This window comes from Dendrobium catenatum, unplaced genomic scaffold (genome assembly GCF_001605985.2).
Source record: "Dendrobium catenatum unplaced genomic scaffold, ASM160598v2 fragScaff_scaffold_637, whole genome shotgun sequence".
Classification (NCBI taxonomy): Eukaryota; Viridiplantae; Streptophyta; class Magnoliopsida; order Asparagales; family Orchidaceae; genus Dendrobium; species Dendrobium catenatum.
Genome location: NW_021319099.1, coordinates 2,350,502 through 2,378,115, shown reverse-complemented (window position 1 = coordinate 2,378,115; position 27,614 = coordinate 2,350,502). Strand labels below are relative to the sequence as shown.

The window sequence follows — 27,614 nt, the reverse complement described above, 5'->3', positions numbered from 1 at the left end:
TGATGAACACATTTTTAAAAGTGATACGTCGATTAATTTAATTAGGTGAAGAAGATGATGAGAAAAAATATTGATAACGATTGGGTTGCTGATGTGTCATTGTCGACGACGTGGCTGTTTTCGTAGCTGGGTTGGCTAGTGAGCTTGTTTAGGAGGGCGGGTTGAGCGGGTTGAGCACGTGTATAGTAAATGAGGTGGGCACAATTAAAAAGCTAAGAATAAGATAGTGGAGCCCTCACATTTGCTATGATTGTAGAGTATGGTCATATTATTAAACTTTTTATAATTAAGTTTTATGAAATTGCCTTAACTTCTATGATGCAAATGATATTTTACTGAACCTTTTAATTAAAAAGATTTTAAGTCGTCGACATAGAAAATTCATGTATCGAAATATATAGATAGTACTGATAATATGAGAGCTATTAGTTGCATTAAGTATTATAGACAAAAACAAGGCTAATATAGGACATAATGCAAAACAACTAGCCAAGGTTGAACCTATCGTTTCTTTTGATGTCTATGGGGCAACGCATATGTTCTTGGGGTTAAGTGATCTGAACGAGGAACTAGACTATCACAAAGTTCATGATGTGTCTTCGACATGATCGGTAGTATGGTCATCACTAACATGGACACTAAGATGTATAAATGGTGGGATATATGTCGAAGTGAACAGCTGAGTTGGCATTGGGGTACATTGATGTGATAAATTACTTGCATCAGATGGACCCCAATGAATCTCAGTGGTTGACCATTGCTAGTACTCAGTCTTGATACACAAACCCTCTATGGGAGAACTGCTAAATTATTGCGATGGTCCAAAGTCTGCAAGTGAAGATGGACCTATGTAGAAGTCTGAGGAGCTATCATATGTAGCTGAACTTTCTAAACTGGTGGCCACAAAATCAGATTGTTCACAGTATTGAGTATCTATAATGTATAGTTGGCTCCGGAGTGCATTGTAGATCTCTTCAAATTTGTTTATAGCTCTTTACATGTCATAACTGGAATCTTGCCCAGAAAAAAAATGTCGAAATAACTCATTAATCTCCAAGATATGCTCCCGATGTATATATAACTAATAATAACCTATAATATATATGCGATAATTAGATAAACGTTAAATAATAAGTAAGTGTTAGTGTTTACCATAAGTCATTCTGCTCAAGCCCTTGCATAGTAAGTATTAGGTGCCTGACAGGGCACCTTCAACAAGTATAACGTAGCCCATGAAGTATACCAATGCATGTACCGATTCAACGTACGATCCCCTGCATCAACTCTACTTTTGCCATACACCACTAATTCCCTTCTACCCTCTCATATAGTAACATATTGCTAATGATTTAGCAATCAATCCACGTCTGCTTTGTCTAGCCTATTTACCCTAACAAAAGTATGTTACATTGGCAATACATCCATTCTGGGAAAGTATCAGAATTAGCAAATCACTCTATCAAGAAGGTTCCATTCTACTCTTTTACAACAAATCAATGGTGCCCTAGCTATCCAAATGTACATAACTTCCAAGTATTTGCATGCTAAACAAGTACATATGGCCTATCTATACTACTCCCATTTGATATACACATTAATTGTTATGAATATCCTTCTACAAATGAGTAAACATGAAATAATTTGTTTTAGTCATACCTGAATTTGGAGTAGACCAGCAATTTCATTCCTACTCATGTCTACATTTCCTACTCGTCTTTCCTAGGCCATTCCTCAATTCCATATGTTCGAAAGATATCACATTTTGTAAGTTCATTACATTAAACAACCAAAATTAAACATAGATGGTTGAGGTTTGGTGGCAAAAAATTTTAGACCTCACTCCGATGCTGGCTCCCTCTATTGTGTATGGGATTAGAAAGTGCAGCCTAGGACGCCCCACATGTATATGCTCCCATGACAAAATTTGTAATAAATATTGTAACCAGCAATCTTCGTCATATTAGATTTTGTAGCCTCTGATAACTCTCTACACAGGTGGGCCAACACTACACTCACTAAGTAAGTACTGAACACTTCAATGACCTATAGTAATAGGAGGTATTGGAGGCGTATCTCCAATCTTGAAATATCAGGCAGTAAGAAGCAGCCAATGATGAAGAGGATGTAGGGGCGTACATGATGCCAAAAGAGCACATCATCCATTTATGTGTAACTTTTTCAATAGAATGTCCAGCGAAACCATCTTAACGGCATGCATGTTTAGGAATGAGCCTGGCCCATCCTAAAAGTTGTAGAAATTTTAGGATCAATTAGGTTATTGTACAGCACATTTGCTTCTGGATGGCCCCCTAATAGATCATCACAACAGTACGACTAACTACTCTATCAATTTCCCATTCCAACTTTTGATGGACCAATCAAAGCATCACCATCTACTTGTAAGCCCATCAGCATTGCAACATCTTGTAGTATGACTGTCATATCACTGACAACCAAATGGAATGTGTTCGTTTTGGGCACTAACACTCAACAATGCTGTTAGCAAATGATTGTCTAACTGAATGTACAATAACGGTGAAATATAATGCAAACTGGCCCTTCTAATGGCTGCCTTAAACCTTGGACAAGTGACGGGCCACTCGTGCACCATGAGCATGTGAGAATAGGGTTCCAAAACAGTTCCCTGTAGAAGTTTAGATGCAAACAAACTATAATTCTTTGTCACCCACTATGTCAATATATATATATATATATATATATATAAACATTTTTTTCTACGATACTTGATCTGGAGATGTCGGTCATAATCATGAAGATTTAACAAAAAATATGGTTGAATATATCTTTAAGCAACTAGAAAATATTGTTACAATTAAAAGTATAATGTAAAAGCATGGAACGTATTTTTGCGTTTTATCTCAACTGTGAACAATGCAATGCTAATATTTGCGTCGCACTGGACATTTGCCCATTTTGATTGAAAATAAATATAAAAACAAAAATGATAAATAATATACACAATTTTTTTTATTAGAAATAAAATTTGATTGAAGATGAATTACTATTTGATATAACTATTATTGTATTTTGAAGTGAAAAATAGATTTTTCAGTTGGAGATGCCCTTAAAAGATTTAGCAAATAATTAGTAGGTCAACCAATGCGTTCATGTCTTCTAAGCCCATGTAATGGAATAAAAGCCTATTGTTGTTATTATTGTTAATGATGATTTATCCATTAAGATTTTTTGCTTTTAGCCATTAAAATGGGATAACAAAAAATTGGAGAATATAATGAGCTGAGAGCTCCATGAAAGACATTGATCCTGAGTATAATTAATTAGATAATTTTTTTTTTGGGAATTTAATTAGATAAAATTAGCTCAAACTTACATTTATTGCAATATTGACTCGAACACAACAAGACTAGCGAATAATTATCTTGCTCCGATGACAAAGATATTATTCTATGCGACATTCAGACAGGAAAAAAACATCCAGATATATAAATGTACACATTACATACACATTTATATACAGTATATGTCAAATCAATATACACACAGTGTGTACACTCACAGTCTGGACGATTCTTTATGACTAGATATCGCACATAATAATTTCTCCAAATGAAGGGTCAAAAAACCCTAAACTTTGAATAGAGAACTTGGACCATTTGCACACAACTCCGTAGCCCTGTATTTATAAATATCACATACACAAAATTTGAATCCAAAATTTTTTAATTGGTAGTCAAAACGGCGGCCTTCTGATGACCCGGTTAGGAGAGTAGAGGTATTAGATTTGACTTATGTTAAGAAAGGTAGGGGTAGACCTAAAAAGACTTGGTTAGAAAATATTATGAATGGTCTTTCTTTAGTAGATTTAAATGAGAAATTGACTTTTAATATGACACAATAAAGAAAGAGGATTCATGTAGCCGACCCCACTTAGTGGGATAAAGGCTTAATGTTGTTGTGGTTGTTGTTTGATAGTCAAAGCAAGATGAGCTCCTGGCTCTGTGACCTCGGTACCCAGAACGAGTGCGGAGGTTCAAGCAGACTAATAAACTATTTTTAACAAGTATGAATGTCTCTCTCTCTCTCTCTCTCTTGGGGCTCGCGAATCGCTCTGGGAACGAAAGCGCGGCGCTGCTCGAGAGAAAATTTTTTCTCTCGGATTGGAGATCTTGCCGGTGGGGTTGGTTTGTGAAGGCTCTTGGGTTATGGTGGGGGGTGACCGGCGGTCACCCCCTCGTCATCCCTCGAGGAGCGGCGGAGGGAGGGAAGATGGTCGGCGGAGAAGTTCTGACGGAGGGAAGAATGTCGTTGGGGAGAGTTCTTTGGGAGTTGACGGGATTAGTAGCGGAGGGATTGGAAGTGAAAGGAGGTTTTCCTTAGCTGGATTGGGAGGACTGGCGGATATTGGAGCGGAAGGGAAAAGGCTTGTTTACGTTCGATCTCCAGGCAGATCTGGGGGTACTAGACTGTATTGTTCTGTAGCATCTGAGAAGACCACTAGACAGGAGGCTGCTTCAAGTGAAGAGCTAGATGTGGATTCGAATGCGGAGATGGTGGAAAGGGATATGTCATTGCAGGATTCGTCTGATTTGGATGAGACCATGGAAATTCTGGGTGGAAGTGAGGCTGAGGAATTTTTGAAGGAGGTTAATGATAATGCTGGATTGATGGTCCAGATGGATGCTGCGAGCTCGGGTGTACAAGGCGGTATGAATGTGAATGCAGAGCGGGTTGATTTACTGGATTCTGATGAGAGAGGATTGCCTTCCTCTATTGCACATGTGGAGGTAAGTAAAATTCTGGATAACCCAGTTTTTGAACCAGAGAACCTTCAGTTTACTTTTGGCAATGTGGGTCGCATTGTGGATTTGCATAAAGTTTCTCTAGTTCCGGAAAGTTGTGATACTGGTTTGGATGCTGATCGAATTATACCACGACTTAACTTTGGTGTTATTGGCAAAGTTGCTGAGGCGAAAACTAGGGGTGAACGTGTAGTTGCTGGTGGTAGTGACTTCCCCTACGTCCCTGGACGAACATCAGGTGTTCGGGAAAATGCTTCATCGGAAAATCCTATCACTCAGCAGACATATGGGCCTTCCAGGTCAAAATAAAAGAGAAGTTGATGAGATCAGGGAAGCAACAAATGCGTGGAGTAAGTCTATGCCTATTAAATTGGACCTGCGTGATGATGTTAGAAACTTCTTGCGGGAAGATGGGTTGGTTAAACTGGATTTGAATAAAGCAAGGGGAAATATCCAGAAACTTAACAGAGCTTTAGTTGGAAGTCTATTGGGATGTCGATTGCCTTTTTGGGTAGTGCAGGATGAGCTCCAAAGAAAGTGGGAGCACCTTGGATTGACACAAATTACACCGATGGGATCGGATTGTTTCTTATGCTGGTTTGTTGATTTAGAAGCAAGGAACAATGTTTTGGTGGGGGGGCCTTGGTATGTTGCAGGCCAAATCATAGGAATAGAACAGTGGACTACAGGTTTTTCGGCTAAATCCTCAAGAAGGTTTACATCGCCAGTTTGGATCAGGCTTCCAAACTTGCCACTAGAATACTGGGATGAGTCTAACTTAGCAAGGCTGGCTGCAGGAGTTGGTGAACCTCTGTTCATGGACGAACAAACTAAGCTGTGGAATAGGTGTGCTTTTGCGCACATATGTGTTAGGCTGGATTTGTCAAAGAAGCTTCCTAAAGGAGTGTGGGCACAAGGGTTGGGGGGGACGTTCTTCCAACCTATTGAATATGAGGGGATTCCAATTATATGTTTGAGATGTGGCAAGGTTGGACACAAAGCAGAATTATGTAAGGAAATTTGTGAACTGTCTAAACATCACGAATTGAAGGCTTCTAGTGAGCAGAAACAGAACAGTTCAGCAGGCTCAGCACTTGGCACGGTGGATGGCACCAAAGCTGGTGGAGAAGTTAAATTGGATGCTGATGCGAGCTCTTCTTGGGAGAATTCTTCGGCCATTGATAAAGACCAGGGAGAATGGACTATTGTTACTAGAAGAAGAAGACCCAACAATGCTCGGGTTGGGTACAGAACTCCTAATGTTAAAGCTAAACCTGATGCCCCGGTTACAACTCCTAAGACGGTTTGGAGGGAAGTAAATAAATCTCAGGTGGATGTAAAATTTGCTAGTAAGAATAAGGCTGAGAAGAATGATTTGGGTAAGGAACCTATTTTTAAAAATTAGGAAGATATGAATGAATTCGTTCAGTGACGCCTGAGCAACAGTTTTTCTAGAACCACAACTCAGTTGGCAAGTTCTTCTATCCAGACAATATCACAGTTCAAAAGCAAGTTCCTCACATTGAGGATTTGTTAAAATTATGTCACAGTGAACAATTAAGCAACAAATTAAGGTTTGTGTGGGACGGTTTTCTTATTGCTTCTTAAAACTGTTTTCTAGTACAAAAATTTAAATTTTTGTACAAGAAACGTAACAGTAAGAAGTAATAAGAAAATTGTCACAAACGAAGCCTAAGATTAATGCTAAGAATCTTTCTCCAATTACAGAATCACTTGTTACACACATATCAGGCATTAATAATATACAGCTCGTCCAAAGCATAGGACTATTCAACATTGCAAATAGTAAATTTGTCCATCAGTACAGCATTCTATCCATCCTCAGCCTGATTGATTGCTTTTATTTACAAATTTGATATTGAAGGATTTGATTCCAGTACTCTCATAACAAAAATGCTAAAAAGGGAAAATGTAAAGATCTTCGTGGCAAACATCCAATTAGATAGGTTTACGCAGTTCATCTTGATCTGTTGGTTGGGAGCTTTGACTGTCAACTAAAATGTCCCGGATTCGAGTCTTGCGTATGTGACGTGTGTGTGAGTTTGCCATAATTGACTTCAATGTCCCAAAAAAATTAGAAGGTTCAGTTTAGCGAAGTAAAATGGAAGAACATGTAAAAAATAGATTGGCATATATTGCATAATCGTCTATAAAAAGAGTTCAGGAGAATAAAAAAAGCATCTTTCCTTGTCCAAAACAGGAACAAATGTTTAAAACACTCCTCTGTAAGAAAGGATGATTCTTGGCTACTTGCCCCAGAAAAGAAAAACAAAAAATGGATACGACGCATCAATTTCCACATATATCTACATGTTATAAATAGACGCCGTGTTGGATGAGCGTTGACTCTGTAACTGCATGGAAGGGAAAAAAAAAACATTCATTCTTCAGTAGAAAATCTTAATATATAGTTACAGTTCAGAGGAGAAATATTTTCCATGGGAGTGGTAGGAAATACTTGAGTTCGCAAGCAACTCTAGCAATAATTGATGAAAACAGCAGAAATAATGTGAAATTCTCAATGAAATCAATTCAAAACGAAAGATAGTAGCAGTGGATTCAAAGCAAAAGCAAATACAAAGTAAGATATAATTGATTCTCAATTTGAGAGGAGGATCATTCTCTCCCAATCTCTTTCCCTCGATTTTTCAAGGAAAAAATGGTACTCTTTTAATTAATAATAACTATAAATGTGAAAACAAAAACAAAGAAAAACAATACAAACAATACAAATATTGGAAAAAAAGAAAGAAATAGAACAAAGCTCAAATGATGATAAAGAGAATCATTGGTGGAATTTCCTTCGTACAATCATTCAGGAAAATTTCTTCACCTTGTGAAGGCTGTCAGTACTAATAATAGTGAATAAAAGAGGATAAGGAGGATCTCCTCATCTAAGGCCCTTGAAACATTTGAATTGCTTACTAAATTATCTGTTGACAATAATCTAAGAATTTGCAAAAGTGAGATATTTCAAAACAAAAAAAATAAACATGGATAGGGTACTTAAAAAGGATGTTCCAATTACACATGTCAAATTCTTTTTTAAGATCCACTTGGAAGATGAATTTCCCATTTTTATTATTGAGGGTAGACTGAATAATTTCATGAGTTGTAATAATGTAATGCATAGTAACTCTTTTGGCAATGTAACCACCTTAGGAAGTATCAATCAAAGTAGGCAAAAACCCAGTGATTCTATTAATAAGAATTTTCATGAAAATTTTAAAAGCACAGTCAGGGTTCATTTGGGGCAACTTTTTTTATTATGTATTTCAGAGAAGTATCATACTCCTATTTGACAACGAATTTCTTATTGTATTTCAAAATTTTCTAAGTGGGATGCAAGTTTAGATGATCAGATCTGCTAGAGTATGATACCCATAAGAAAATTAATGTTTGACATTTTCGAAAAAGAATAAACCCATAATACCCACAACTATTTTAAAAAAATTATGCTTTCCTACAATGATTCTATGACTACTTTTACAAACAATTACACTCACCCTAAATGAGCCCTTAATAAGCTTATGGGTCTGAAGTTTTTGAGTTCATTCTCTACTTCATAGGGATAAGATAAATAATGCTAGAGCCTAGAATAACAAAGTCGTTGGCCCCTCGCTGTGTGATTCAACACTCCCCCTCAAGTTGGGTTGTACAGGTTGTGCAATCCTAACTTGAAAACAAACTTATCAAGAAGAGAGTCTGATAGTGCCTTTGTTAGAACATCGGCAAGCTATTCATGAGTTGGAGTATATACTACTTCAATTTCAGAGTTTTCTATTTTCTCAGATATAAAGTGTCTATCAATGATAACATGTTTTATTCTGTCGTGATGTACTGGACCCTTGGCTATACTGATTGTGGCTTGATTGTCACATTTCAACATTATCGTGGCTTCAATTTGTATTCCCAGTTCAATCAATACTTGCCAGACCCAAATACCTTCACAAATAGTAACTACTAATGCTCTCAGTTTAGATTCCGCATTGCTTGTAAAGACAACATATTGTTGAAATTGAAGTAGTATATACTCCAACTCATGAATAGCTTGCCGATGTTCTAACAAAGGCACTATCAATCAATACTTGATGTACTGGACCCTTGGCTATACTGATTGTGGCTTGATTGTCACATTTCAACATTATCGTGGCTTCAATTTTTATTCTCAGTTCAATCAATACTTGCCAGACCCAAATACCTTCACAAATAGTAACTACTAATGCTCTCAGTTTAGATTCCGCATTTCTTGTAAAAACAACATATTGTTTCTTGCTCCTCCATGTCACTAAGTTCCCCCACACAAATGACCAATATCCTATGGTCGATTGACTGTCAACCTGGCTTCCTGCTCAATCTGCATCAAAATAAATGATCAATTTCTTATCTTCATTTTTCTTGAATAATAGCCCCTTTCCAAGAGTATTCTTGAGATATCTCAAGATTTGAAATACTACCTCCATGTGCTCCTTCGTAGGATTACTCATATATTAGCTCACCATGCTCACATCAAACCCAATATCTAGACTGGTGTTGGAGAGGTATATAAGCTTTACTACCAAACATTGATATCTTCCTTTATATACTAGAACCCCCTCCTTTTCTATCCCAAGTTTCTTCTTAGGATGCATAGGTGAACTGGCTGATCAACATCCCAATAGGTCAATCTTCAGTATATCTAAGGTATCTTTGCGTTGGTAAACAAATATACCTTAGCTTGATCAAGCTACCTCCATACCAAGGAAGTATCGAAGTGATCCTAGATCTTTAACTTCAGACTCCTTGGATAGAGCCTATTTGATTTTCATTATCTCGTTTATATCATTTCCATTAAGGATGATGTCATCCACATATACAATCAGTACTACTATCTTGTTTCTTTCTGACTGCTTCACAAACAACGTATTATCTGCTTGGCATTGTATAAAACCATGGCATTTTACATACTTTGAGAATCTTCCAAACCATGCTCTAAGAGATTCCTTTAATTCATACAACGATTTCAATAGTTTACACACTTTGTCCCTTCCATAAGACTTTTGAATCCCCATTGGAATCTCTATGTAGACTTCTTTCAAGTTCCCATTCAAGAATGCATTCTTGATAGCTAGTTGATGTAGGGACCAATCTAAATTTGCTGTTAAGGAAAGAAGAATCATAATGTTATTGAGGTTTGCAAAATGAGCATAAGTTTCCTGATAGTCTATTCCATAAGACTGAGTGAACTCTCTTACAACAAGTCTAGCTTTCAGCCTCTCAACACTACCATTCTCCTTATGCTTTACGATAAACACCCATTTGCAGGTCACAACTTTCTTTCCTAATGGGAGATTTGTAATCACCCATGTTTGATTTTTCTCCAAGGACATAATTTCTTCTTTAGCAGCCTGTCTCCATCCTGGGTGATTCCAAGCTTCATGAATATTGGTTGGAATCTGCACATCATCTAACTTGGAAAGGAAGAATTGATAAGTGTTTTATAATCTGCTATAGGAGAGAAAGTTTTTTATTTTTTTGGCCATTTGATGACTTTATCTCCTTTTGAAATTCCTCATTTTTCTCCTCGGTATGAATCTCTACAGTTGCTGGATCCATTGAAGGAGATTTGACAGGTACAAGATGTGTCTCAATGCTCTGCATATGCTGATTTTTCTTTCTTTTCCTTGAGTATACTTATTGTTGTTCCTTAATTGCTACTCTTTGCAGGGATTGATTAGGACTTATAGGTGGAGGTAATAGGTCTGAAGGTGGAGCTTGAGACATAAGAGATATACCTTGGAAAATACTCTGGTTTGGATTTCTTGTATTATTTGTTGATTTTGACTGGACTCTATTTGGTTGTATAATAAGGAATTCCACTCCTAAGTTCGAAATTCTCCTTCACTCTCTCATTGAATTTCAGAACTAGTGAAGTATGGTTGTTTTCAAAAAAGGTGACATTCATGGTTTCAAATAACTTTCTAGAAGTAGGGCAAAAGCATTTGTAATATCTTTTTGTTGGGGAAAAGCCAATAAAAACGTATTTTTTTATCTTGGGTCAAGCTTGCTCCTATCTTGTGAATAGATCTGAACAAAAATATAGCACCAAAAAACTTTAAGTGGAAGATTTGATGATATGAACCGAGCATGAGGATAGGCTTTGAGTAGAGTTTGTCTAGCTGTTTCAAATTTTAGTATCCGAGTAAGTAACCTAGTTGTTAGGTATACAGTAGTAACAATGGCTTCCCCCATAGATATTTTGGTACTTTGTGAATAACATAATATATCTGACAACTTCCCGAAGCTACCTCATTTTATTGAGGCATAAATGCACAAGAACTCACTTGGAGTATCCCTTAACTTAATAGGTATTCTCTCATGATAGAATGACAGTACTCCCTCCCATAATTTGACTTCAAGATTTGAATTTTTGTATCAAACTAGTTTTGAATCATCAGTTGAAATGATATGAATATCCTTGCAACTTTAGATTTTTCCTTCATTAAATAAACCTAAGGGAGTTTAGTATGATTATCAACAAATATCACAAACAACCTTGCACCACTTATATTTTTAACTTTAGAGGATCCCCAAATATCACTATGGATCAAGGCAAAGGGTTTAAAAGGTTGGTAAAAAATAATTGGGTAAGATGATCTATATGTTCAGTCAATTGGCAAGTTTCATATTTGAACAAACTTGAATTTTTATTAATAAATAAATGGGGAAAAAGCTTTTCAATATACATGAAATTTGGATGATCTAACATATAACGCTACATGATAATTTCTATCTTGATTGACTCTAGAATGACTCTTAACAAACCGACTCACAATAGGATGATTCTTAACTTTGCCCGAAATTGGGACTAAGCCAACTTTAACGTCAAAGAAATTTTACACTTTCTCGCCATTATAACATGGTCATAGATTAAATTGACAAATATTATAAAATTTAATCTGATATCTTTCCATAGTTTTTTTCCTGATTGTAGCATTAGCTTGAACTTCAAATATCAAGATAACTTACAATTGAACTACATCTAAAATACAAAATTAAAATTTAGCTATCAATTTCATAAGTTGATTAATGGTTAAATTGATACCCTTTCATATCTAGTACATATTTAATATAATATTATACCTTTTTAGCTCTTCATAAATTTCTTTCTGAATTAGTTAAGCTTAAACTTTTAACAGGACTTGACATAAAGAGTGAATGGAGCTTTGTTTCAGCTTGCTCTTATAACATGGATATAGTATGGTAGTTCAGATTAAGCATTTCTGCAAATTCAAATTAGAACTGAAATCCAGTACAATTTTTTAGCCATCTTCCCCTGCAGATTAAGAGTCTGAGACTTTCTAATAAGCTATTTTAACTTGCAATTTTCTTTAAGACATATAATAGGCTTTTGTTTTTCCTTTAAGAACAAATTTTTTGGCTCCTTTATTTCAAGCATAACGTAGCACAATATAGCAATATGGGACCATGGCACTAGCACATACAGGGCAAGTCGAGATTGCATTTTGCAATTTAATCTAGCAGACTGTCTTATCGCTGTGATTCAGTTTTTCTACTTGAAATATAAGCACACATGCGTGATCATGGGCAGACCCATCTGACCTAAACAATCTAGAGAAGCTCTCATTTAGCGAGGGAATTATGAGAAAAAGCATTCCAAGAAGAAGCGTCACAAATATATTTTGTAGGATGTTTTGCATCATCACAGTAAAATAGCTCAAACCTACAAACATAAAAAATCAATGTGTTGCATTTATGCATATGGTAAATTTATTCAACTTATATGCATATGGTAACTTTATTCAACTTTTACAAGGACCTGCAGTACAGCCATTGTAGTTCCACAACGGTAATTACAAGTGTTTAAAGCATTTAAATGAATTCCCTAGGTAAGACAACAATTTGCATCAAGCCAAACTGAGAACAAAATAGCTTGAACTGACAAAACTTACGATTGTCTCCACTAGTATGGATTAAGATTGATGGGGAAAACAATGGGGACAAGTGGGGTGTTTGACAACAGATTTTCAAAACCCGAAATAAAATGCAAGGTCTACTTCCATTTAGCAGTTTGTCCTGGGAGCTAGATTTAATCTAAATCATGTGAATCTCAAAAGGTTATTAAAAAAAAAAAGCTGCAGCTACTGAATGCATCGAGTGATATGTATGAAGCATTCTCAATCTTTATTTGTAAGCCAGACTATCACAAGTAGTTTATTTGTGCTTAAAAAAAATAAATTGATCATCCAAGAAAACACCAATAATAAATGTTTACCAATAACAACAACAACAAAATCAAGCTTTTATCCCACTAAATGGGAATTATTCATTTTTTTATTCATGTTTACCAATATAATATGCACAAAGATACTAACAAACTGCATCAAATTACACGTCACTAAAAAAACTACATGACAAATTAATTAAGCGAATCCTTACCATTGCATTCACCAGTCGGAACAAATTTCTACAATATAATCAGTGAAGGCATGTGGTTGAGTAGGCATCCTTGAAGCACTGTTCATTGTGTGAACTACTCCATCAAGAAAACCAACATGCTTGAAAATTGATTAAACAACAGTGCAAGCTAATTTCAAAATTCAAAAATCATCTTTTAGGCAACGTGACCACCTTGGATGTATGGCTACAGAAGAACGGCTAAAAATATGAAATTCCGCAACAACTAAATCTCCTTCAGCTATACTAATGTCACATGCACCCTCATGACAATCATAAGTAATATCAGTACAAATATCAATACCAACTTCACAAGTAGTTACTGCAACATTCTCATCCACTTTCACTCGAAACGATAATTTTTTCAGCTGAAACTTCAGAGGTATTACTGGTGCTCACAAAACCACTGATAGAGCCAGAAACATTACAAAGAACATGTAGAACGGATTCTTTTACCACAGAATGATGCAGGCTATCATCAGTCCAGTGCAGGACACGAAACTGCATCAAATTGAGTGTTCTCATTTGTGCCCACATAGTTTGTAACCTCAGATGTGCAACAGTTTCTAGGCTTATGATCAACATGAGCAGATTTATCAGTGTTCTCAGAGATCGAAGCACTAGCATGAGATCCAATAAGATCACACATATTCTTCTCTGATGAGCAAGGAAGCCAGTTACTTTCATGAGAAGTTTCTAGCACATTCCTATCATAACAAAGTTGATGCTCAGTTAAACAAAAATGCTGGACATTCGTAGAATTGTTTTTATCATGCAATTCAACCCTAGCAAATCGATCACCTTCACCATGAAGTTCAACTTGAAATTGAAGTTGCTCAGTGTTCTCCTGCAAGGTAAGTTGATGGGTAGTCTCAATACCATCAGAAGATCCAGATACTTTGCTGCTGACCAAGGAAGAAGCCGGGCCATTTTTAGCAGAACAAGCATTTAAATGTCTTTCAACACCAACAGAAATGTTAACATCCTCTTCATTCACATGAGTTTTCAGATCAACAATGCCAGGCACGGGTTTTACCATGTTATTAACAGAAACTATAGCTTTAGCTCCATCTGCATGCGTTTCAACAGTATCAATAAATGGATTGGACAGTTTCAAATCATCATCTGAGCATTGCAGTTGGATTGGAACATCAACAGCCTGATCCGTAGTAGCAAGATTGTCTTGAACCATACAAACAACAGACAACTGAGAATCGCACATTTCTGGAGATGAACTAGTTATGTTTGTATCTGGACGAGACTCCAAGGAGCCAGCTGAAATGCCTTGCCAATTGCCAAAAGAATTACATTTTGGAACCATTACAACACTAGGTGTTACACATGGCTCCTGCAAATTATGTGGAATAGTATTACAACTAGAAAGAGGATTAGATTCACTGTTTTCTCCTGCAAGCCCAACACTGGAAGCAATGTCAGTTTTAGCGCTGTAATTAACTTCATAATCACATCGCAGAACAATGACATCATTAGCAACAGCAGAAGATATTTCATCAGTAACCTCAATTTTTTTCCTAGTAGCATCATTCATCAAGCCACTAAGAGGCTCAATTATAGGTTTACTTGTTACATCCAGTGGAAGCTTGTCATCTTCCAAAGGATTATTGCCAGAAACAATCCTAACAGGAGATAATATCAAATTTAATGGATTTTCTTGAGACCTGCATCCTGAAGGTCGAGATATAGAAGCATCTGCTAAAAGCTCAGAATCAGAGTTGTGACTTGAAAACACTGTGGTTTTCACATTTTCCATCTCATGATTAGGTTCTTCAATAAAAACAGTCTGCTTCTCTGAAAAACCCACTTGCGATTCTTTTTCAGTGACTGAGCTACCACCATAAACATTTTTAACAATATTTAACTTGGCATCGGCTGTACTATCAGAAGACCAGCATTCTCGTGCATGCGATCCAGATGCATCTGCTGAAAAATTAGGAGTAGGGTGCCCCAAAGCAGGGATAGCAATTTCTGCACCTTCTTCCTGACATGTCGATACTTTAGTACAGAGAACCTCAACAGCTGAACCATTGAGGTCTTCCACAACTGACAGCTGGGCCTCAGATTTGTTTCCTTCAAAAGAATCATGAGGAATCAGCTCAGATTCTAGCTTGGCAGCTAAAAAAAAGATTGAAAGTGATGCCAAGGAAGATAAGTTGCTTATTGTTTACCTTGCTCAGGAATTGTACGTTGCAAAGTTGACTCTTTCTTAATCAATGACTTTTGTAGCAGACCAACGCCAGGGAAAACCAACATATTCACACACTTAATTTCTTCTTTTTGTGAAATGTCAAGCGGCTTAAAACCAAAAACAGTAGTCCAGGTGTCTGTTAACTCAGATATTGCAGGTATTACCAACATTTTTGTACCAAAAGAGGACAGCGCCTGAATATCAGACAGGAAAAAAATATTCTCAAAACAAGTCAAAATTCAGGAATAGTTCATGTTAAGACAATTAATATTAAAGCTGTACATTGATGCATAAATTATTAAAATATTGGTTGCAGATCAAGTACAATAATTATCAATAAAGATAGCACAAAACTTTCTCTCTTCAAAATCATATCAATTCATTTGTGAATTGCACTTTGGCCCCTATACAATAATACGATGTGCTATCTGGTCCTCAATTATCCCTACGGTGCATTTAAATCTATCAGTTCTCAAAAAGTGTCCAGTTACGCCCTTATTCTTTGGATACCATCTAAAATTGCCAGTCAAATACATCAACGCTGACTGTGCAAACTCATAAGTCATATCAGGTTTTAATAATCAAGGTGTCCCTCATTGACATCTTAAGCCAGGACGCTGCAAGATATCAAGCAGGAGGAACTCTGGTAATTCATTTTCAAGAGCTTCCACTATACAGACTTCATCAATTCCAGTAATTCCATCAGCTAGATGAAAATATCCAGCAACTTTATTACCTCCAGCGTCTGCTGCATGTGTCACTTTCCTTTGTTGCCACTGAGGATTTCCCCCCACATGCCCACAACCTCGCCCTCACCAAGATCTGCAGCACTGCTAGAAGTAACATCACAACTTCCAAGGTGAGATGCTTCTTGAAACTCCCAGCTGCCACCATAATGCGGGGGAGAAGCACCTCACAATTTTCATCCATTATCAGTGTTATGAATCTCAAAATATGAAGTCAAATTCCTTTCATCATAATTAGTCTGAATTTTGAAATTTGCAATAATCAATTTTGATTTTTTGGTTGTAATCAATAAATTGTGTCAGTTGGAGTTTCTTATTCCACCATTCTCCTCTTGATTTATGATGCTAGCAGTTCTATTGCTATATATTTTACTAGTCATTTCGACAATCCCACAACCATCTTTCTCTAATTATTTGTGAATCGACACTAAAATTCCATCCATTGACTCTTCAACTTATCTGGAACCTATGCCTAGCAGCTGCCAATTCTAGCAAGCTGCACCAATGGTTGCAACCATAGTCTAGCAGGTTATAGCTTATATGCAGGATTCTTGGTTTCCACTATCAGCAGCTTCTTCTTTCCGCTAGCAATTTCTTTCATGGACTATTTCTTAAGGCGGCTCTCTCTAATCTTATCTGTCACTGGAGCTACTCCAACCTTTTCACGGATATGCTCATTATGCATCCTATCTCTAAGAGTAAATCCACTCATCCACCTGAGCATCCTCGTCTCAGCAACACCTAACTTAATATTATGCTTCTCTTTTAATGGCTAACATTCTGCAACATAAAGCATAGCAGATCTCAACACCATCTTATAAAATTTTTCCTTAAGTTTGAGTGGTACTTTTCAATCACATAACAAACCCAAAGCATTCCTCCACTTCAACCATCCTACTTCAATTCTATTAATGATATCTCCATCTATTTCACCATTATAATAGATCCAAGATATCTAAAACAAGTACACTAATTAATGACTTGATAGCTCAAATTCACAAACCCACCATTATAGCTATTACTACTAAAATTATAATCCAAGTATTCGGTTTTTAGATCTACTCAAACGAAAACTTTTATATTCAAAGGTTGACCTCCATAATTCGAGTTTACCATCAACTCCCTCCCTAGTCTTATCAAAAAGAAGAATATCATCAGCAAAAAGCATACACCAAGGTACATCCTCTTGCAAATGTCTATTAAGAACATCCATGACTAAAGCCAAAAGATAAGGGCTTAAGGCTGATCCTTGATGCAATCCAACTGAAATAGGAAAATGCTTGGTCAAACCACCTTATGTTTGAACACAAGTAACAGCTCATGCATACATATCCCTAATGACTTGAATATAAGCATTATTAACACCTTTCTTTTCTAGAACTCTCCATAGCACTTATCTTGAAACTTTATCATATTCTTCCTCTAAATCAATAAATATCATATGTGGATCCTCCTTATTATCTCTAAACTTCTCCATCAACCATCTCAATGAATGAATAGCTTCCACAGTAGACCTTTCCAGCATGAATCCAAATTTATCTTGAGAAACATTCGTATCACGTCGTAACCTATGCTCCATAACTCTCTCCCAAAGTTTTAAAGTATGACACATTAACTAGTAAAAATAGCATTCAACACAAACTGGAATACTTTTTTTTTTTTTTTAAAGTAAGCTTCAATACACTTATTGAAACAAAAAACTGACTCATTAAACCAGGTTCCTGGGGATGGCATAACTTACTTTAAGATCAAAATATTTAGCAAGTCACTTGTTTTATCTGTATTGTCCAATATTACCTCATTACGTTGTGCTATTTTTTGGTTGGTCTTTGGCAAAAAAAGCCAGAGAAGTTCAGGCCACATCAGCACCAATTCATACGGTCTATTGTGCAAGTGCATCAAGTATCATGTATTGATAGATTTACAAGTATCCATAGAAATAGGGAGTCGGGGATTTAAGAAAAAGGGGCATACAGATTCAATTCCTTCAAGAAGTCGACGACACATTCCTTGGCGCCTATACATATTCCTTGTCCCAATGAAAGGCATTTCAGCCAGCCTTGTCCCATGTATTCTGTTAGGAGAAAAAAAGTAATCATCGGATAATTCAATATTTTAAACCACTTAATTGATAAGAAAAGAAAAAAAATGAAAATAGATAAATAATTACCTGATAGATGCGGCACAAATAATCTCATCACTTCGTTCCAAAATAAAAGTATAAAATCCACTATAATTAAGCCGATTGAAGTTCGATCTGTGAAACATGTGAAAATTGCTAAATTCCCATAACCAGCCAAAAAAAGCATAGGAACAACTTTCAATAGCTTAAATAATTGAACAAAAAGAAAGGATTAAAAAAGGATGACTCCATAGTAATTTAAACAAGAAAATTATAACAAAACTCCATGAATATGATCAACTATAAATCTTCACAAAACTGAAACAGCAAGCTGTCAATCGTCAATCCTTCAAGCATTAAGAGTGATATAGATTGCCAATAATCCAATCATTTGAATGTTATGATGTATGTCCTTGAAAAAGTAAATTCAAAAGATACCCCCTCCACTTACTATCATGTACAAGTGCATGCTTATCTTGATGAAACATTGTCAATCAGATTGATGCCAAACTGACTTTAAAAAATAACTAACAAAATAAATAAAAACTGACACTTACCGGCAGTTATACACAACATTGTCAATCAGATTGATGCCGCTTCTATGATCAGTGATAGGCAAAAAACATTCATCAATAACAGCATGAGCAACAGCAATTTTGGAGTTGCTTTCAACCCTTTTAGCAAATTTAGATGGAGATTGAGACGGATCATCAAAGCGCCGAATGATGCTCCAAGAATATCCAGCTTCCAACTCATTTTTTACTGCAATAAGCTTTTGCAACTTTCTGAACACCTAAAGAAATGACAATATTTGGATTCATTTTCGGTCATGTTAAAGTTTGAGATGACTCGAAAGCTGGCATGCAACCAATCAATTTGCTATGTTACTTTTAAGAAAAAATACCTACCAAGCCCATACATGGAATTTCCACTAATTTCAGTAAAAGAAATGTTCTACCACTATGACTTATGATCTTAGTTCATCAATGCAACACAAATATATTAATAATTATCATGGCCTTGACGTCAATGTCACTTAAGCATTAACACCATGCTTATGTGGCATGAAAGGTATGTTAAATTCCAAAAAGAGCAAGTGGATGCCTCAATAGCAGTGTCCTGCTAAAAAATTCAAAACAATAGTAGTACATTTCCAAAAATGGCAACTAAAAAATGGTGGGAAATGGTAAATTAGTTATTCAACATTTTGTCTATTATATTTTAGTTTTCTTGCTGACCTTTGCATCATATATAATACCCAAAGTTACACATTAGTTTTTAGGGGAATTTAAATGCGTATGAAAAATTCTAATGTCCTTACACATATAACATCTAAATATTTATATTTATTTATATAACACCCTTGTATCTAAATCACAGCAAAACAAATGCATGTAAAAGTGCATTGCGCTTTAGATAAATTCATATTAATAGTATTTTTATGTGATTTAAAGAATAAGATACTATTAAAAATGTAAAATAAAATAAAAAAAATTATGTGATAGATATGTAAATATATAATAATTTTATGGTGGTACATAAATCCACCTAGCCAGTCTCTACTTAACAAAATGCTGCCTACCGTGTTCATGATGCATAGCTCATCTTTTTTCTCCGCATAAATAAAAAAAAGCTTGCCACCAAAAATATATAAGATATTTTGAAATATATTAAAAATATATATCAGTTCACAATAAAAAATGATAAAATATATTCAAACTAAAAAAGGCTCTGGAAATTAGAACATTATATATATTAATTTTACCTTTCGGCAACTTTTCCCACAAAATAGATTGGATGAACCGTTGGGTGTAGCAGAAACAGCATCCTTCTCAGCAACACACTCTTCATGATCTACAGAGAGTACGTGAAAGCAAGTAGGCAATTAAACTATAACTTTATAATCACTCACTGCTACTTTTTTTTTTTTTTAAAAAGAGCGATTTAATACAAAATGTTCTGATGAGATTGACAGAAACACTTACATTTCTCCTCGCACTGGGAGCATGTGAATAATGTAGACACACTTTTACACGGAGAGGCAGAACTATGAAGCATGCCACAGAATTTACACGAACAACTTTTACAATGCCAATCACCAAGAGGAAGCGTCTGCATAGAGAAAGACCTGTACTTAAAACAGCTATACAATAGAGCAGGCATACAGTCATCAGGGCAATAAAGAGTTCAATATGCACATCTTCGTCCACAATAAATGTTTAACACAAAAACATCAAATCAAACTCACCACAACCAAACCAACTAACAGAAAAGGCTCTGAATGATACAAAAAACACCATAAAAAAACCTCCTTTTTCCTTCCAGCACAACAACAGAGCTAAAATTGAGAAGGCAGGCAAAAAAGAAAGGGAGGGACCGGCTTCTGAAAATGGTTAATTAATCAGAACCTTGTATTTGTGGTAAAGGGAAGTCGCCACATATGGCCTGTAAAATATAATGAAAGTAAAAAAAAAAAACAAGATGCAAAGGGAAGTCTGCCTTGGCCTGTATGCAATCTAATGATTTGCTTACATGTCATAATAAAATTAACTTTTCAACAGTTAACAATAAAGATATTTCCCCACCTGAAGGTTTAAGCAGCTGAGATGGAAAGTTGAAGGACAGCCATCACAGCAAATTAAGTCGCCACCATCACCACATATGGCGCAGGTATCATCATTTGGGTCGTTCCCATCAGTGTCTATTTTATAGAAACCACGTCTTTTATGCTCTTCTTGCTTTGCCCATGCATTTACTTGACACTGCAAAAGGGAGTATCCAGACACCTCCACTAATGTGTTCTCATAAGGCTGATTTAGCTTGCTGCCCGCATGAATCTCAAACTTTGGTACTGTGAGAATTTTACTGCAGCAACTGCAATGAATACCATCTCTTGTAATCCGTCCCTCAAGCAATGTCTTGTTCTTACTTTTGTGCATATACCTAACCTTCGCATAAACAGGTAATACGCCCATATCTATCATCCAAGAGAGAACTGTTCTTTTCCAAACATAATGAGCATAATCACTCTTTTCTGATTCTTCATATTGGTTAGAACCATGAGCCAAGAGAGAACAACCGCTTCTCCTTCTGTTTCTAGCTATTAGTTGCATTTTCTTAGCCGAGGGCCCATCAAGCAATATACTCTTGCTTTGCCTCTTCCTGACCCTGTTTTCTCTAACAACATAGCTAGATTCATTATCTCCAGAGCAACTTACTCTGACGGTTTCCTTGGCCTTTTTGGTTCTGCTAATACCAACCTTTTGTTTAACTTTTATTGCTTCTTTCTTCAGTTTTCTTTTATTAACCACATTCCTTTTCAATAAAATTAAGACTTCAGGAGCTATGGCAGCTCCAGAATTAGGTTTAGACTGCTTTGTAGGACCTTCGTTGTCATCAAATGTACTGTTAAACTGCTTTCTGTAGACATCATAGGCTTTTGTAATTGACCAATACCCTGTTCCTTGAGGGGAAACATACACAGCATCTTCATAATCCCTGCCCTTTCTGGGTCTTAATTCAATAGTCCACCCAGCATCCAAAAGAAGAGTTTTAATTTGCTCCCTGACTTTCCTTTTAACTTCATTACGACTTGCATTTGATTCTTTTGCACCACGTTTAACTGTAGGAGAGCTTCTAGAAGCACTCTCTCCTTTGGCTGCAGAGCTAATTTTGTTATGCATCGAATGCACACTTTTAGAACCTGTGTGTTGAGATGGGCTATCTGGTTTTGTTTTAACAACCTTTATGTTGCTTCTTCCTTCTGTAGAAACTGTTCCAGTATTTTTACCCAACTTGATCAAGAACTTTGATTTCTCAGGACGGTGTCTTTCAACTTGGTCATTTGATCTACTCAACTTCTCCGTATTTGAAGATGTCAGCCCCGTAGCGTGACCTTCAATGTCACCTCGAACAGTCTCATTCCCAGAGACACCCACCTTATTACCATGCAAAACCCTCAAAACACCACTCTTACCTTTCACCCTAACGTACTCATGTGGTGATCTTCCACCATTCTTCTCAATTTTTCCATCAACCCCAGCAACTCTATTATCCATTCGCTTCTGAAACTTTCTCTGATCCGATTGCTCAATGGACCTTATATTTTCAGCCTCTCTCTTTATGCTCTTATTTGGATTGACATGAAATTTTCTTTCCATGGAGTTGTCGATGCCCCTCTGTTTAGCCTCTCTAGTTGTCAATCTCGAACCCTCCAAGATACCCTTGACACCATCCTTACTATAACCCCTGTGTTTCATAGAGTCCAACATTTTATTACTGCCTCCAGTCTTCAGAACAGTGTTACCAACAAGCTCTGGTTTTGTTTTCCTTTTACTAACTTCTGCATCACCAGTCTCCATGACCCTCTTTGGATCAGAACCAAATTCGGAAAACTTCTCCTTATTGGAGGCACGATGAATATGCGTATCCCTATGTTTCAAGCTCAAACGCTTATTACTTGACCAAGATTTCTCTGTTTGCTTGTTAGCACAATCCTCTGAATCTAACTTCATTTTCTTTTTAATTACTTTCACGTCATCTGCCTCCCTACTCTTCCTAACCAACCTCAGCTCCAAAGCTTTCGCTTTGCTCTCCTCAATGCCCAGTTTCGGACCAGGAATATCAACTTTCGTCTCAATTTCCTCCTTTACTCCACAAATCTCCTCCTTTCCGCTTCCACTACAGCCGGGGGCGCCATTGACAGCCTCATCTGCCTTCAATGGTTTAGAAGTTACATACCCATCCGTCTCCGAGTCGCTGCTCAGCACAAGCCGTCGCTTCCTCTCCTTTTTAGGTTCCAAAACCTTAGACCCGCCCGTAGAATTCTTCTCCTTCTCCATAACGTATTTCCAAATCCCCAAACAAAACCGGCGTTTTAATTAAGAACTCATACCCCACCAATCCTATTCCAAAATAACAAGGAAAACAAACCCTAAATCAAATAGAGAAGAGGAAAACCAACAAAGACGAATGACTTTTTGGGGATCAAAAGAATTCGGCATACCTGGAACAAGGGCAATCACCCGCAAGATATATAAAAGAGATGAATTGACGAAGAGAGACGAAAAGAATCAAAACTCAAACCCCGAGGAATCGATCAATTTGGCAAGAGATTTTAGTGTTCACATTTGGTATTTCGAAATCTCCTCTTGCGTGCCTATCTGTTGTTTCTGCAATTGCCTATCTCCTCCGCCGCGGGCTCGCGATCTTGTTCCAAATTGCCTGGTTGCTCTGATTTGGGTTGCTGGTATCTTTTATTGGACTTGACCCGGTCATTTGAATTTTCAGCCGCTGTTATAATTACAGGGCATGTCGCTAAATTTTTTATTTTTTATTTTCAAAAATAATATTTACATTAGAAAATGTATTTAACCAAGTATTTAAAAATATAGAAGTTTGTGTAATTTATAATTTTCTTAAAATAACATATGAGATTTTTCACTTATTTTTTAAAGGATATTATGAAAATAAATGATAAATATATGTATAAACTTATTTTATTTTATAAAAATAAAAATAAAATAAAATAACCAATCAAAATATATTTTGAGTATTTCCATATTTATTCAAAAAAATTACTAGTGTTTCCAACAAGATTATATCTCAACTTTCATTTTTGATTATTAAATCTTAGTCTTTTATTTTTTTATCTTATTTTTATATATAGCATTTAAATCAATCAATCATGAATGAATGATCTACCTTAAAATTAGTAGATACTTAAAGGTGTCAAAAATATAAATGATTAGATATCATAAGTAAAAATAATCATGAATGAATATAAAGAGAGAAAGAAATGAAAAGAATAATCAAGAGAAAATAATTAAGCAATAAACTAAGATCACATAATATTAAGAGAGATAATACTATAATAGGAAGAGAAAAATTGGAATAAAATATGCTAGTAACAAATCAATACCACACCATTGCTTCTACTACTTCACAAGTCACAACCCTTATAATAATCCAAATTTTTTTGAAATGATTTTTTTTTTAGATAAAAAAATCTGATTTTCAACGTGTGTCTTGTCGAAGAAGAGAGGGAATGGAGAAAAGTTTGTTTTGGGCTTTTTTATCTGTCATTTATGTTTAAAGATTTCTTCTATTTATTCTAAGTAACTCAAATCTCATTTTAACTTTCAATGATTTTAATTATTTTTATAAATTTTCTTGTATTAATCAAAATTGATTTATTTCCTACTGCATTTTGATTGTGTCGTTTGAATAAGCGAGAAATGCTAGCTATTGATGCAGAGCATCTTAACTAAATTTTTCCTTAGACATATATTAATTAGTTTGTTATGAGTTTGTTACAAGTTTCTAGAACTTTCTAGGTTTCTCTAGGTGCCTTTTGCTAGCTTATAAATATAATAGTTGTATGAAGGAATTATGAATGAATTAGTATTTTTGGAATTTGAAACAGTTTTCACTGTTTTTGGTCTCCAATAGATGTTTAGCTCTTCTCCTTCTTCTCCATCATGCTTCTTTGGTGATTCTCCCCACATCAGCTATTAACACTATAAAATGGGTTTACTGTTAAAACATAATACCCTATGCATGAGGGTGGGCTGACTGGCTTTCTTTTAAAGATGATTTGTGATGTTATCCCGGTTGTAGCCTATAACAGATGAACAATTATATTGACGGACAGAGAGTAATGACTCTTTATTGATTTAATAAAGCCGCTTATAATAATAATTTATTAATTGAAAAAGTACTAATTGATATGACTGATGACTAACTAGAAATTAGTTGGGGGAAAAGATGTGGAGCATCAATGCAAATTTTGGAACATCAAATGTCTCTCATCAATTCAAAATCATTCAAATGGGATTAATCTATTTATCAACAAAGAAATCTTAGAGCTTCATAATAAAAATTATAAATCTTGGGTGTCACTCATAGCTATGTCTCTCAAAAGAAAATTTTTGGCCATTTTTTGAAGTGAAGTTATAGTCTACAACAAAATTATGATCTCTATTCAAACATAATAATGCATTTATAGGGTTTTGTGGAGGGAAATAATATTTAAATTTTTTTGGAGATTTTTAATATATGTTGAATTTTTTTTTAAGATTTTAAATTTATGTAGTCAAACTTTATTAAAAAAAATTAAATTCAAAAGTAAAAAAGAAGAAAATTTAAAATTAAAAGCGATGAAATTTTCGCTTGCCACATGTCTATAAATTGCGAACTATATGCACTAGCTTCATTGGCTGATCGACCAATGAATTGACTGGTTTGTTTGTAGTTATGTGGACCTATTTTTGAGCTCAAACATACCTTTATATGCATTTTTTTAACCATATGGCTTTTTTTTATTATTATTTTATAAAATGTACTCAAATTTGACACATTCAAGCCCAATAAGAAGTCGAAGAGTTATTCTGTGCGGAGCACGGAGGGCGTCCGGAGACCAATAAAAATGCACCACGTCATTCCATTGGTGGGTATCCATCTCGGTACCCGCACTCGGTACAACTGGGTACCCAGTGCTTAACCAGACGATTCTCCCGTCCGATCTCCGTACAGAATAAAAGCTCCAATAAGTCTCTTGCAGGTAATATTTTATATCATTTTAAATAATTTTAAGCAAAGCGATTTTAGAAAACCTCCTGAAGCACTTTCTTGTAACCTACATCTCAAAAGACTTGATGACTCTTCTAAAAGGTGAAATTATGATCAAACTAATTCATCGCCATAAAATGCATATGACTAAGCACACATTTTGAAATAATTATTAGATATAAAGCACCCAAATATTTTGGCTAAAACTTTAGAGATTGATTTTAAAACCATCCAAACTCCCTTTTCATCAAACTTAAGATCATAATTTAGTGAGATAAATATAACCATGCAAACAACACCATGATTTTATTCTAAATGGTCTATGCCAAACACTCAAAAGTATAATTTGAAAATTTTTAAGGTTATTTAAGAGTTCAAATTCCCTCAAGCTTTTGTGTGATAAAATTTCAGATGACAGTCTTGGTTAGATGAATCTAACAAGTATAATACAACTAAAGTGTAAGTTTATTAAAGTACCAAGAAATCTTTAAAATAATAAATGACCTCAAAGGTGCTGCCAAAGTAAGAAACTCCTCCTCCGATAAAAACAACGAGAATTCAAATGGCCATTCAAAAAGTTCGGATCAATCACTCAATTTACATCCATTCTAGGTAGTCGGCTGGAGGAGGACAAATCGGGAAGCCGGCTAAAAAAACATATAGAAATTAAGAGACAATGAAGAGAAATGAAGGAAAACTTCCCTGACTGCGAAATTGAGAAACTCCACGACGGGCAGAGACACCACGCAGGGGCGAGAGAAACCCTAGCAAAGACGAAATCAGAGCAAAGCCTCAAAAAAATCATGTTTTAATTAAACTCTCTAATGATTTTGACAATAATAGGATTTTTTGTCACTGATCGTATTATGTTTCAAACTGCTTTATAAAGCTGATTAAATGGTCACCTTTGTTTTATATTGTTGTAAAATCATCTATTATTGCTATTTGGATTTCATTCCTCGATTTGAGGCCCAATTTATTTTCACCTAGGATTCTTTATGGCTTAAGGTCCCTTCTTGGGTGTCCTCTTAAAACTGATAATACTGATGCTTGCGATACTTGACCCTCTGTTGCTACTTGTTAGAGTCCTAGTGGAACTTGATATCACTAAGCAACTACCCAAACTTTGAATGGCTTGGTCCAGAAATGTTTGGAGATGTGCAAAAAGTTGTGATGGAAGAGTTCCCTCTCTTTTTTGAGCATTATAAAATATTGAGTCACATTAAAAATGAATACTATTTTCTTCATCACCATTTGAGGAAGAAAATTAATGATTTTTTTTTTTCAGTTGCTAATGTTCCTATCGGAAATAAGATTATTGCCCAAGATCCTATATCGAATGAAAATAATCATTTTGTTATTCCTAATAGTATTAACAATTACAAGGATGGTCGGAATGAGAGTATTGGAGTTAATCCTAATGTCACAATTGCTCTATTAAATAATATTTCTTCTGAGTTTCAGGTTGAGTCAAACAATTCCTCTAAAGATACGTAGTTTATGAAAATAGCATCATTGAGCATTATGAGAATACTTTGCATAATGACATTATTTGTTTTGAAAGAATAACGGGGATCAAAATATATCTGTGGTTTCTATTGTTATGGTCAATGCTTTGGAAGCTTCTAAACCTTCCAATAATTTAGATGTTTCTAATATGTTACCTATTATTTCTATTCATATTCCTTCAATTTGTGCGGTTGAAATATCCT

The 27,614-nt window shown here is 35.5% G+C and overlaps 2 protein-coding genes across 3 annotated transcripts; one reads left to right on the top strand and one right to left on the bottom strand.

The window, feature by feature from the left end:
* Positions 1-5,139: 5,139 nt before the first annotated feature.
* LOC110102581 lies at positions 5,140-6,186 on the top strand. The gene has a single exon (XM_020830963.2). It carries the CDS (start codon positions 5,140-5,142, stop codon positions 6,184-6,186), a length of 1,047 nt encoding a protein of 348 aa, XP_020686622.2.
* A 728-nt stretch (positions 6,187-6,914) lies between these two features.
* On the bottom strand, positions 6,915-23,593 carry LOC110102614. 2 transcript variants are annotated; one of them, XM_020831022.2, is made up of 10 exons: positions 23,339-23,593; positions 20,919-23,237; positions 20,319-20,445; positions 20,099-20,187; positions 18,891-19,126; positions 18,382-18,468; positions 18,186-18,285; positions 15,446-15,659; positions 13,242-15,347; positions 6,915-7,156 (listed from the first exon to the last, which is right to left on the bottom strand). In XM_020831022.2, the coding sequence occupies exons 2-9, from the start codon at positions 23,172-23,174 to the stop codon at positions 13,738-13,740; spliced, it is 4,719 nt and encodes a 1,572-aa protein (XP_020686681.1). In that variant the 5' UTR covers positions 23,175-23,237; positions 23,339-23,593; the 3' UTR covers positions 6,915-7,156; positions 13,242-13,737. The 2 variants fall into 2 exon arrangements, with proteins under 2 accessions (XP_020686681.1, XP_028551306.1); XM_028695473.1 differs by lacking the exon at positions 6,915-7,156 and having other exon boundaries at positions 13,824-13,966; positions 14,061-15,347.
* Positions 23,594-27,614: the final 4,021 nt, after the last annotated feature.

What these genes read in the sequence shown, in the direction of transcription:
- LOC110102614 (XM_020831022.2), bottom strand. Translation starts at nt 23,174, where the DNA reads ATGGAGAAGGAGAAGAATTCTACGGGCGGGTCTAAGGTTTTGGAACCT. An exon ending in GTGGGAAAAGTTGCCGAAAG is followed by an intron (nt 19,127 to 20,098) that starts GTAAAATTAATA and finishes TCATTTCTTTAG; the next exon opens with GTGTTCAGAAAGTTGCAAAA. An exon ending in AATGTTGTGTATAACTGCCG is followed by an intron (nt 18,469 to 18,890) that starts GTAAGTGTCAGT and finishes CATGTTTCACAG; the next exon opens with ATCGAACTTCAATCGGCTTA.
- LOC110102581 (XM_020830963.2), top strand. Translation starts at nt 5,140, where the DNA reads ATGCCTATTAAATTGGACCTGCGTGATGATGTTAGAAACTTCTTGCGG.